This window comes from Bos javanicus, chromosome 25 (assembly GCF_032452875.1).
Source record: "Bos javanicus breed banteng chromosome 25, ARS-OSU_banteng_1.0, whole genome shotgun sequence".
NCBI classification, from domain to species: Eukaryota; Metazoa; Chordata; class Mammalia; order Artiodactyla; family Bovidae; genus Bos; species Bos javanicus.
This window is the reverse complement of record NC_083892.1, coordinates 10,089,667-10,102,472: the sequence shown is the minus strand read 5'-3', so window position 1 is coordinate 10,102,472 and position 12,806 is coordinate 10,089,667. Positions and strand designations below refer to the sequence as shown.

The 12,806-nt window shown below is 55.2% G+C and overlaps 1 protein-coding gene across 1 annotated transcript in view; it reads left to right on the top strand.

Annotated features, from left to right (window-relative positions):
* LOC133237990 (uncharacterized) overlaps positions 1 to 12,806 on the top strand; it is a 171,290-nt gene that overhangs the window by 105,270 nt on the left and 53,214 nt on the right. Inside the window, exons 39-45 of the mRNA XM_061400517.1 lie at positions 947 to 1,255; positions 2,137 to 2,366; positions 2,444 to 2,581; positions 6,136 to 6,492; positions 7,630 to 7,986; positions 9,262 to 9,570; positions 11,904 to 12,035. Coding sequence (XP_061256501.1) covers positions 947 to 1,255; positions 2,137 to 2,366; positions 2,444 to 2,581; positions 6,136 to 6,492; positions 7,630 to 7,986; positions 9,262 to 9,570; positions 11,904 to 12,035 — 1,832 coding nt within the window. The remainder of the gene's footprint in view (positions 1 to 946; positions 1,256 to 2,136; positions 2,367 to 2,443; positions 2,582 to 6,135; positions 6,493 to 7,629; positions 7,987 to 9,261; positions 9,571 to 11,903; positions 12,036 to 12,806) is intronic.

Here is a 12,806-nt window from a genome sequence, read left to right as displayed (position 1 = left end):
TTTGCGCTTTTGTCAAAAATCAACTGAGCATTTGTGGTGGGTTTATTCTTGAATTCTATACTATTCCATGGACACTATTTCAGTTTTCTTCACAGTAATCAAGTGAAGTTTTACTCTTGATTATCCATGTTTTCCAGATAAGGACACAGGTTAACCTTCTAGAGAACATGGAGACACAGGGCCCTACAATGTAAAGAATCTGTAAAAAAGATGATTGCAAGATTCTGTGAGAAAGTTCTATCTGTATGGAAAGTACTCTGTGACAGAGTTTAGCATGCGCTCGGTGTCTGGAAGCATAGAACGAGGGTGTCTAACCAGGGCTGTGGCTGCAGAAGGGTCAAGGAAGGCTTCCTGGAGGTAGTGACCCCTGAGTCACTTGAATGAGAGGAGGGAACTTGGGCAGTTGGACCACATTAAGGCCCTAGTGGAGACTGGTGGGGGTCAGGAAACCTAAATGGTTTTGATAAGAGCGAGAATATCCCTAATGCATGACTTATGTATGGCCTGGGTCAAGGGTATGGAATCTTTTTCTCCAGGTGGGTGGAAGACACCTCTGAGCAATTTTTTTCTTCCTAAAATTCCAAAATTCCCAGGTCTCAGTTTTGTTGCCTGTAAAATGGGGCCATTCCATCATGGTGATATGTGACTCTCGTGAGCAGGATTCAGCAGCGCTGGTGTTAACAGACATGCCTTATCAGGCTTACTGCTTTTATCCAAAGCTGCTTTATTTGTGAATTAGGTTGTTTGGTCCTCGGAGCATTCTGGGGGTAGGGGAAGCTGATTTCATTTGCTCCTGTTCTCAGATATGCTCTCTCTGACATGAGTTAACATTACATCATGGATCTAGGAACTTCCTGCCCCTGGGTTCTATTCCTTCTTTCCCAAAGCAGCCCAGTGCCCTGGGCTGACGCCCTTCTTTTTTCGGACTATTTCCCATCCTTTGCAGGTACTATCAAGGTCACTGCCGACTCAGCCGTGCTGGGATTCCTCTTGCGGGACAAGCACGAGAGGGCAGGGAACAGCACCAGCATGCGCAGTGTGACCTGCATCCTTGCCCAGAACAGCAGCCAGGCCTTGCCAGGAGAGCTCCGGCTGAGCGGGCGGCTGCAGGCCCAGACGGGGAGCCTCAGGGGCCAGGCCAGCCTCCGTGCTGACACGGCCAGCCTGGCTCTGGGCGGGGTCTGCACCTGGGGCCCTGGGCACGGCCAGCTCTCTGGCAGCCTGAGTCACAACATCAGCGCTTTGAGTGAGGCAGGTAGGAGGGGCTGAGAGAGCCCAGTGGCTTCCTTCCCTGAAGACTCCCAGGGCCTGCAGCCAAGGGACTTAGAGCCCCCGGTCCCTAAATCCACCTCCCAGCTCTGTTTCCTTCCCCCACCCCCTTCTCCCAGTGCCTCCATCTTCCCTGGGCTCTTTTTCAGCCAGAACACCAGTTGCAACCCAGTACAGACACACCCAGGCTCCCCAGGTGGCTTAGTGGTAACGAATCTGTCTGCCAAGCAAGAGACGTGAGTTCGATCCCTGGGTCAGGAAGATCCCCTGGAGAAGGAAATGGCAATCCACTCCAGTATTCTTGCCTGGGAAATCCCATGGACAGAGGAGCCTGGCGGGCTACAGGCCATGGGGTCTCAGAGTCAGACACGACTTAGCAACTAAGCTACCACCACCACCACCACCACCACAGACACACCTCCAAACTAGAGGGCAGATAGCCCCTGCCACCTGCCCCTCCTCCCAGGACTCCCCACCCCCAGTCCAGCTTCTGGGCTTGGAAACCTGGTTTAGCAGGACTTCCAGGATGTTCTTGGCACCGAAGTTAGGAAATAGCTCAGACACCCCCAGCTCTAGCTTCTTGGGGACAATTCCATAGGCCTGGGGGTCCCGAAGATGCAGCAAGGTGAGAGCACAGGATCAGACCCCTGCTTCCTAAGAGCCCATCCCTACCTTTAGGGAGCGAGGAATCCAAAGGGGACATGGGGCCTGTTACTTGCCAGGTGTGGCCATTGTGGTCTTAGGAAGGATCTGGGAGGCGAGTTCGCCTCAGGGCTCAGGGGACCCTCAAGAGAGAAGGCGGGCTGTCAGGGACCCTGTTCTGGCTCCCGTGGGGCATGCCATCTCTGTGGTTCCTCTCGCCCCCAGGGCTCTCCTCCGAGGCAGGGATACTCCTGTCACACACCCACGTCACTTCCAACTTCTCAGTGCGCGTGATGCTGCGAAGTTCCGGGGGTCAGCTGGATGGGGCCCTTGGCCTGGAGGGCGTGGCCACCAGTGCACCCGGCAGCCGGCTCCGCGCCAGCCTCCACCACACGGTGCCCGGCCTCGGGCGCTGGGGCCTCCCCTTCTCCGTGGATGGCCGTGGACACTTGCAGGTGGGTGAGAGGGCTGGGCCCGGGGCCTCGTGGGAGGAGTGGGTCCGAGGGACACCCACAGCTGTGCTTCTGCCCAGCTGGAGGGACCCAGTCTGGAGGCGGGGTTGGTGGTGAGCGTGGATGGCGAGGAACTTGGTGGAGCCAAGGAGAGGAGGGGAGCTGGTGACCGTCGGGAGCTGACTCTGGGGCTGCACCCCAGCCTCGTGAGGCTCCAGGTAAGTAACCCTTAGGTCTGCATGTGGGTGGGGCCAAGCCAGGGTCACTGCCTCTGCAACTTCTCTAATAACCTACCCAGTTTCCACCAGCTTGCCCCGCCCACCGCCCCCGCCCCGCCCACCTTCCCTCCCAGGCTCTCACCAAATTTCCCATCCTCCCTTCTTCTCTTCCATCCTTTCTCCTTTCCTCCCACCCTCCCCTCCCATTCATCCACATTCCCTTCCTTTCTTCCTCCCCACCCTGTCTTCTCTTCTGCCCACTTCTCTTCTCTTCCTGTTAATGCTCCCTCCCCTGCCCCTGTAAGTGGCAGTGGAGTAGAGACACTCTGGGTTTATCTGGTCCGCTGAGATGCGCACCCATCCGTTCACGTTCTGAGTACCTCCCCTGGGGAAACCTGGAACACTGGCCAGCTATCTTTTACATTGGTCTCAAGAACGAAAAACAGGAAACCACCTTTGTGCCCATCACTGGTGTGGCTAAACGGCATCCAGAGTGTGCGGGAGGCAGGATGAGTGAGCAAGGTGTGCGGCCCATAAGCCAAGCTGCTTCATCACTTACCAATTGCATGACTTCAGGCCAGTTGCTTACTCTCCTGTGCCTCAGTGTTCTCATCTGCAAAATGGGACTGTTAATAATGCCTGCCTCCCACAGTTACCTTGAGGATCCAATGAGGAACCAGTGAGAGCCTGGCACACAGGCTCTGTGAGGACATGAGTTCCGGTTACTTCCGACTGTGACGATGCTGTGGGTTAGCACTTCGTTTTGCACAAACCTCTCTTTGAGGGTTATCTTCCCAGGGAGGCCTTCACTAGGGGAGATGGGGTCAATTGGATCTTAACACTCTGTCCAGGGTCAAGGTTGGGGAAAATACCTCATGCCTACACATGCCCCCTGCCCACCCTGCTGGCCATCCTAGGTCACCTGCAGAGGAGATGTCATGCCTGCCTAGCTGTCAGGGCTTTGCTGGGGGGTACATCGCCAAGTGGCTTCTTGAGGTACCAGAGTCTCTGTCACCATCAGGGCAGCAGAGATAGATGGTGGTCTGCCTCCGGGGAAGGCTGGGGAGGGGCAGGCACAGTCTGAGCACCAAGGCCTTCCTGCTGGATGGCTTAGGGAAGGCGGGGCCCACTGCCAGGCTGACCTGCACAGTCCCCTCCTGCAAGCCCTTAGCATCCCCAGGGACCTGCATCTGGGCTCCCAGCCCAGCCTGACAGCGGATGGGTGGTTCCTTCTGTAAACACAGTGACAAGGACCCAGGATTTAAGTGTTTCAAGCCAGCCTTTGCCCTGGGGGTGGGAGTGGGGGGTGTCTGGGCTGGTGACAGGCATATCTGGGCCTTTCAGGGAAGACGGAGCGTGGGCCTTACAGGCACACATGCTGCCCAGGCTGGGCCTCAGCCCAGCCCATGAAGCTCTGAGCTCTCCTGGGCCAGGGCCCAGGTGAACAGTAGGTTATCTCCTTCAAAGGCAAAGCCTGGTGGGGAGGCCCGCGTGCAGGGCTTGGATTCCCTCATCTCTAGCGGCACCCAGTGTCTCCTGGACCAAGAGCTGTGGGTGAACTGGACCTGGTCAGGGCTGCCCTGTGGACAGCTGAGCAGACAGCTGGTTGTAGGGCTGGCTCAGCAGAGCTTTCAGCCCAGCTGGCTGTGGGGCACCAGGCAGTGAGCATAGCCCTGGGCATGGCCCTGGGGGAGGCGCACACTCGCCTGGCCTGGCTGCCTGCTGGTTCCCCTGGAGGAGCCGGCCCAAGGAACCGACCTGCTCGGGGAGCGGGGGAGACACGAATCTGGAGGTGTTGAATGGGTGCTGCTGGGTGTCCCGCCTGGGGCACTGCCTGAGGGCCTGGGAGCCAGTGCTGTGGGCTCGACACCTGGCTGTCCAGGTAGAGGGAACGTCCTTGGGGAGGACAGTCTCTGCCAGTGTCCCCTCTGTGAGCACAAAGCGTGTGACGCTTTCATGCCTCCAGCTTGAGTAGTGGCAGTGGGTTCACCCAGCACAGGGAGACCCAAGGGCCAGAAAACTCAAACTACCACAGCTTTCTGCCCGCTCCTGCCACTCACCTGCTGTGTGACTTAGCCGGGCCTTGACCTCTCCAAGCATCAGCCTTGTCATCTGTATCCTGCGGTGGCAGTATACAGTGCGTCCCCACCTCACGCTGTCGAGCAGGAAGCGGATCAGTGCACGTTAAGTGCCGTCTCAGTTGGGTACCCTCTCTTTTGCCCTGGTTTCAGCTACCAGGGAATCATAATCTCATTTTACAGATGTGGAAACTGAGGCTTAGGGACGTGAAGTCACCTTCCTAGGGTTGCACAGTGGCCTAGATGGCAGGAGGGTTAACCAAGGGAATTGAGGATCAGGATTGAAGGGGTCTTAAGGGGCAGATGGGCTGCCTCCCCCCAGAGGAAACTTAAGACTAGGGGGGCATGTGAAATGAATAGCTACACGTGTGAGAAAGACTCAGAGGGCGGCAGGAGGGGAGGGTGTTTGCTGCAAGGACTACGCAGGAGGGTTAGGACAGGAGCTGTGAATGGGTGGAACTTCCCTCTGAGAGTCATGGCCTGGAATTCCAGGAAAGGGCTAGAAAGGGGGCATTCCTCAGTCCTGGAGCAGGCCAGTGACATCCAAGCAGGAGAACCATGCCCTCGCCCCATGGGAGGCCACCCCGAGATCCGTGGCCCCTCTTGTGGTCTCCATTTGGCTGCGGTGGAGCTGATACATGCGTTCACCCCATCACCGGAGGCGCTGTCCCCGCCCCAGGCAGACAGATGAGTGCTGGGTGACAGGAAGGGGCTGAGGGCAGCTCCTGGTTCTGTCTTGGGGGTGCAGACTCCCCCCAGAACCCCAGATCCTGAGAATTATACCACTTAGAGGCACACTGACTTCCATTTGGGGCAGAGTGCTGGGTGACAGGAAGGGGCTGAGGGCCAGTTCCTAGTTCTGTCCTGTGGGTGCAGACTTCGCCCTGCAGAACCCCAGGTCCTGAGAATATACCACTTAGAGACACAAGTAACTTCCATTTGGGGCATTAAGAGGGACATGTCCAGACCAGAGAGGTTGAGAGGCCTGCACTCTATTGTGGAAAAGAGAGGAGAAAACAGAGACCTCAGGGGAGGGGGCATTTTTTGTTTTTGTCAGTCTCTCAGTTGTGTCCGACTCTTTGTGACCCCATAGACTGTAGCCTGCCAGTCTCTGTCCATGGGATTCTGCAGGCAAGAATATTGGAGTGGGTTGCCATGCCCTTCTCCAGGGGATCTTCCCAAGTCAGGGATCGAACCCAGGCCTCCTGCCTTGCAAGAAGATTATTTACTATCTGAGCCACCAGGGAAGCCCCAGGCGAGGGGGGCATGAGGGGCCCCAAACTGCTCTCAGTGGTTAGATTTCTTGACCGCCCCCACCCACCCACCCCGGGAGGCTGTTTTCAGCTCTTCAAAGAGAAGAGAGGTGGTGGGTGCCCCCGGAAGATGAGGGCTTTCTTGACCACCTGTGGACAAACGGACAGTGGGCACACTTCATGGGGTTCTGTAGGGACCCCCTCACCTGGCCTTTCTTGGCAGCAGAATCCAGCTGTGCTGGCACTGAACAGCTCCTTCCTGGTGCACACCTTTGGGGCCAGCCTGGTTGCTCAGGTATCGTCTGGGGACACCTTTGCCCGAGCCCACATCCACTCAGCCTGCGGCCACCGTGCTCATCTGGACACTGGCCTCCAGCACACGTGGCCTCCACTTCAGGCACTGGGAGTCCCCCCCAACAACCACATCCGAGTGTCTGTGGGGGGAGATGAACCCGCCCGGGCCCAGCTGGAGGTGGCCCTGGGCCTGTGCACCCTGACCGCCCGTGGGGACTTCAGATCAGAGGCCAGCGTCACACACAACTGGACCCTGGCCCTGGTGAATCACTGCCCTCTGCTGGAGGTAAGCCCCCCGCCCCACATGTCAGTGTGGGTTCCCACCTCCCTTTATAAATTATTAACCACCTACTGTATGCCCAGCTTTGCACTCAGCATGGGAAACTTTGGGCTATTTTTTTCTTTTGCTGTTGTCTCTTAAACTGGGGGACTCATTGACTGCAAAGCTTTGAGCCAAAAACAGGACCAGAATTCAATTTTTCTCCTCTTTTGCAAAGGGCCCTCCTGAGACACTGGTTCGCATCTTTTCTGTGGTTCAAGTTGGTTCTGTTCTTATATCTCACTTCCTGCATCCCTGGGGTTAAGGATCCAGGAGTAAGAATGAGACTAGTGCAGAGAAATAATATGAATGCTGAGTACTCTCTGAGGCCCCTTGAATCCTCACCCCCGGGGGAAAGGGCTGCTTGTACCCCCTCGTCCCCCATGATACACTGGGGCCCAGAGAGGTGGGGGGACTCATTCATTCCCATCTTGGATCTGTGCTTCTGTGTTGGGTGTGTCTTAGGCCCCAGTGGAGCACTTAAGACCCCAGTTGCTTAAGGTCTCTGCCCTCCAGCAAGTGTACATTGATGTTCGTGATCTCATTCCAATAGCCAGTGCTTTCTGGATGCCTGGCTTTGGATTCACAAGGATTAACTTACTTCCATCTCCCAGCAATTTATGATCAACTCCCATTTTAGAGATGGGTAAACTGAGTCCGTGTGTTTGGAGAGACCGAGTTAGTGGTGGAACGGGAATTTGAGCCCACATCTCTTGATGGGGTACCCTTGGTATCGCTCACCTTGAAGAAGGAGGTGCTGATAGAGTTTAGGCCCTGGGGCCACTGCTGCCCTCTTCCCACCCAGACGCGTCTCCAGCTCCCCCACCTTGACTTGTGTGTGTGTGTGTGTGTGTGCTGAGTCACTTCAGTCGTGTCCTACTCTTTGCGACCCCATGGGCAGTAGCCCACGAGGCTCCTCTGTCCATGGGGTCCTCCAGGCAAGGATACTGCGGTGGGTTTCCATGCCCTCCTCCAGGGGGTCTTCCCAACCCAGGGATTGAACCTGCATCTCTGTCTCCTGCATTGGCAGGCGGGTTCTTTACCATTAGCGCCACCTGGCTTCTGGCACTCACCTGAAATCCAACCACTTTCTCTATATTCCAGGCGACAGGAATCCCGCAGACCCTGCACTCCGAGGGCAGCCTAAGCTGGGGCCCCTGCGAGTTCGACCTGACCACGGACTTCCATAGTGACCGTGGAGATGCCCACCTGCAGTTGGCCTGTTCCTGCGGGCCCCAGACCTTGGTCCTGGGGCACCTGGCCCACTCCCTGCCCCTCCTGGGCCGACTGGGCCTGCCACCCCGGAGTGCCATCAGCCTGACCATCCAGCCTGGCTCCGCCCCCCACAGCTCCCTGTCCCTCCAGATGGGGCCGTGCCGGCTGCAGGGTGCCCTGGAGCAGCACACTGAGAACCAGAGCACGTGGATGCTGGCCACCGAGCCGGGCTGCCCGCTGCTGGAGGTGTGTAGAGAGGGCCAACGAGGTGCCTGGAGAGGAGCTTCCCGTCAGCGTGAGGCCTGAGCCTGGCTGACACCCCCTCCAGGGACTTCCCGAGACCAGCTACTATTTCCCCAAAGCCCTGTTGGACCCTTGACCCCTCTTATCTCTCATCCGTGTTCCCATTTGACAGATGAGGAGATCGAGGCTGGGTGAGATTAGAGGCACGCAGTGCCATGGAACCTGAGGACCACAGGCTCAGAATTTATGAGTCTGTCTTTTTAGTAAAATTTTAAGAGCAGGAAGGGAATGAGAGGAACTCTTCTCATGACAGTTGGAAACAGTTGCATCTTGGTTTCATAACCTGTTAAAAACCACAGGCTGGGTTCTATATGAGCCGAGGGACAGTCTGAGGATTGTCCTGTGATGTTTGGGGGAAGGGGACCCTGTGACTCAGGAAAGGGGGAAGCTGGAGTCTAGGTCAGCAGACAGGGCTGGTGCCCTCGTCTGAGTGGCACAGGCCCCTGCCCTGTGTCTCCTGATGGAGCTTCCTGAGCGTAGAGACGGTCTGGTCTACTCGGCATCCCTGAGTAGGGCTGGGTGCTGGCAGATGTTCTGTCTCTGTTAATCAGGGCGACACAGGATTGGTCCACAAGAGAGCAGAGCATCATGGGATGAAGCAGGCCTACCCACTAGGACTGTCTACGATGATGGAGATGTTCTTTGCTATCCAGGGCAGTAGCCACTAGCCACAGGGAGCTACTGAAGGCTTAAAACAATTTTACTCATGCTACAGAGAAACTGAATTCTTACTTGGGCTTCATTTTAATTTAGATGGAACCAGCCCCATGTGGTTACTGACTATCCTAGTGGACAGCAGAGAGGTGAAGCACAGACTGAAAACAGATCAGGTTCAAACCTTAGCTCCTCTACTTATTAGCTATGTGATTCTGGGCAATGACTTCGCCTTGTTGAGCCTCGGTGTTCCCATCTGTAAAATGGGGACTAGTAACTACCAATCTCAGAGTCATTGGAATAGCGTGAAAAGAGAACATTCTGATGAAGCAGTCAGCATGAGACTATGTGTGTACTGAGTGTTCTCTGATGGACAACTGTTGTGTGTTGTGGTTGAAGCTGCAGTTTTGTTGTTACTGTAATGGGAGAGGAGCGGGGGTGAGGAAGAGGGCTGAAGATGGAGAATCGGGCCACTCGGTGTGGGACCACCCTCTGACCCCTCTCTCTGGGGTCCAGCAGGGCCTGGGCCTCCAAGCAGAGACACAGCTCAGCGACTCCCTGCAGGCCTTGGGTGGGGAAGCAGAAGCGTCAGGGGTCCTTGCAGCGGCCAGCCAGACTGCTTCCTTGACCTTGGTGGTGACTCTGCACCCATCCGAGGCCACACTCCGAGCAAAACTGAGGCCCACGCTGCCTGCACCGCATGCGCTTCCCCCGGAGACCTCGCTAACCATCCAGTGTGGGTGGGAGGCCGGGCACCGGCTGCGCCTGGAGCTGCACACTGGGGCCTGCGAGCTTCAGGGCAGTGGTGAGCTGCAGCTGGACCGCCGGCTGCAGTGGCGGGTGGTGGCCGAGAGCTCCTGCGAGGGCCTGCAGGTACGTGTGCCGGGGGTGAGCTCGAGGGGTGAGCGCCAGGGTCTCCAGGCAGGAACCCTCCTTTTTAACCACTGCCAAAGTGAGAGAGATGGGGTGAACTCTGGAGGACTGGAGAACCTCCTCTAAGCCCTAGACATACAGCTGTAAACACGGCAGAGATGAGTGCCTCCCTGGGCAGACAGGCAACCCCCAGGATAAATCACCAAACTGTGGAGTGTATTACACAGGGGTGAGGGCAAAGGAGAGAGAGAAAGGGGGAAAGGGGGTCATGAAAAACAGGGCAGATACTGCAATTTTATATGTCGGTCAAGGTTGGTCCCCCAAATGGGGTGACATTTAAGCACAGACCTGAAAGAGAGGAGAGAGTAGGATTGTGGGTACCTGAGGAGAAGGTTTTCTCTTTTCTTAAAAAATATTTGTTTCTATTTATTTATTTGGTTGCACCGAGTCTTAGTTGAGGCATGTGGGATCTTTAGATGTGGCATGCGAACTCTTAGTTGTGGGATTTGGGATCTAGTTCCCTGACCTTGGATGTGGCATGCGAACTCTTATTTGCAGGATTTGGGATCTAGTTCCCTGACCAGGGATCGTACCTAGGACCCTTGCGTTGAGGGTGTGAAGTCTTAGTAACTGGACCACCAGAGAAGTCCCAAGGTGAAAGGATTTTCTGGACATAGCCAGTGTAAAGGCCCTGAAGCAGAGCTGGAGAGGGAAGGGCATTCTCTAGGACTGGGATCAGCAAACCGTCTCTATGAAAGTCCGGATAGCAAATATCTTAGACTTTGCAGGCCATTCAGCCGCTGATATAACTACTCAGTGCTGCTGTTGTAGTGCAATGTGCCATAGACAGTATGCAGAGAATGGGCATGACTGTGTTCCAATAAAGCTTTATTTACAGCAGGCAGCGGGCTGGATGCGGCTGGTGGGCAGGCATTTGCTGACTTCTGTTTTATAAAAAGCCCACGGGGTGGGAGCACCCTCAGATTCAGGATCCATCACGGAGGTGGAGAGATAGGATTGGAAAGAAGTCAGATGTGGGTGTGAGAAGTAGGGGAGCCAGATGGCGACTGTGTAAGAAGAGGACTGGGGCTGCTGCTGTTCCTGTGATAGGAAGGACGTGGGTGGAGGAGGAGGGTTGGGAAGGGGGTGTCGCTGACTCACAGGCCCTTTATGGATGTGTTAAATCTGACAGGGCTCTCAGGAGGTCAGCTGTGGTCTGAACTGGAGGTCTCCTCCTCTTGGTGGTCACATTTAAAGCCACAGACTGAGGACTTCCCTGGTGGTCCAGTGGTTAAGACTTCGCCTTTCAATACAGGGGTGCAGGTTCAATCCCTGGTCATGGGGCGAAGATCCCACATGCCTCAGGGCCCAAAAACCAAAACATAAAACAGAAGCAATATTGTAACAAATTCAGTAAAGATTTTTAAAATGGTCCACATCAAAAAAGAAAAGAACTCTTAAAAAAGTCACAGACTGGCTGAGATGGCTGTGGGGTAGGTGGAGACTAAGCACTCAGGTTGCAAAGCTGGGGGAGATGAGAGGGAAACAGCCAAGGGTACCAAGAAGAACAAGCCAGGAGGAGGAGGAACCCCAAGGGAGAAGGAGAGCTCATGGCTGGGGAGGAAAGTGTTAATAGGGTCAAACGCTGTGTCAGGCGGGTGGAGCCAGGCAGCTGTCCTGGGCACTGGAAGGCCAGGAAGCCCAGATTGTGAATAAATGTTCTGCCCCCTGTTCCTGGTGGCCTTGAGCATATCCCTTTTCCTCCCGGGGCTTCAGAGTCATCATCGTAGATGGGTGCAGTGACCTCCTCCACTGTCATGATTAGATGGACCTGCCCTGTGGTCCGCAGCGCGCTGGTGGGCGGAGCCTAGGGAGATGCCCACGTGGGCCGGCCTTGCAGCCTGCTTCCTGAACAGGCTCCCATCCCCTCTCAGGAGCAGGTGTCTGGGTTCTGTGAGCCTGGGGAGTTGGAGGGGTTGGGGGAGGAGAGGAGGGGAAATACCTGTTTCAGAGCTGCCAGTGTTCTAAGGCTCTTGACCAGTTGCTTTCACAGGATGTGGTTCTCCTCGGCATAAAGATGTGATCTTTGTGGTTTGGGGAATGGGGAAGGGGGCCGGGGGAAGCTCTTTTGACAGTGCAGGGCTACTGAAGTGGGGCCCTCTGGCACTCCTAAAATCTGACCCAAGTCACAAACCCTCTCCTGTAGAGACTCATGTGGGCACATCCTCACCCCATTTTGTTTTCAGTTCAAGGGAGATCATGGGACCCCTGATGCGCACTTGAGACCCACCCTAGTTAAAAAGTCCTACTTCCATCTCTTTCAACCCTTCCAGGCCCTGGGGGTCCCAGGCCAAGTCAACAGCTCCGGCTACATTGTCGTGAACTCCACGGCCATGGACGCTCAGGTGCTGGTCACCGTGGATGCCAGCACACTACGGGGGCTGCTTGTCCTCAGTACCACGGAGGTGAGGGTGCAGACCAGGATGGCCTGGGATGCCGGGGCCAAGTGCTCCTGACGAGAGAAGCATTTGGATACCAGCTGAGCTCCAGAGAGGACCCTGGCAGATGGGAGCTTCAGGGTCCATGAGTAGAGGAATGAGACTTCCGAGGAGAAGTCCCTCAGCTGCCCCTTCCCCTCCCTAACTCCCCAGGAGCCATCGCTTATCTGACTCTTCTAATGTCATGGTCACGAAAGCACACAGCCTGCTCGCTTTTGCACCTGCCTCCTTTTATTCAGCATGACGTTTGTGGGATTCACGTGGTCTGTATCCTTTTTCACCGATGTATAGTATTCCACAGTGTGCTGGTGTCACGATTCATCTGTTCATCATATCCATTAGCATTTGGGCAGTGTCTAGTTTTTTATTATATATTTAATTAACTAAGTACATTTTGATTTTATTTTTTAAATATCTTCATTGTGATATAATACACATGACAAAATTTACCATCATAACCACTTTCAAGTGCACAGTTCAGTGGCATTAAATACACTCACGTGGTTGTACAGCCATCACCACCGTCAGTGTCCAGAAGTCTCTTCATCTTGCAAAACTGAAACTACCCACAATACAACAACTCATCATTTCCCACCCCCACCCCCAGCTCTACTGAATTTCCTTCCTTTTTAAGGCTGAAAAATATTGCATTGTATGTATGAATGGCCCATATTTTGTTGATCCATTTATCCATCAGTGGACACTTGGGTTGCTTCCACCCTTTGGCTGTTGTGAAGA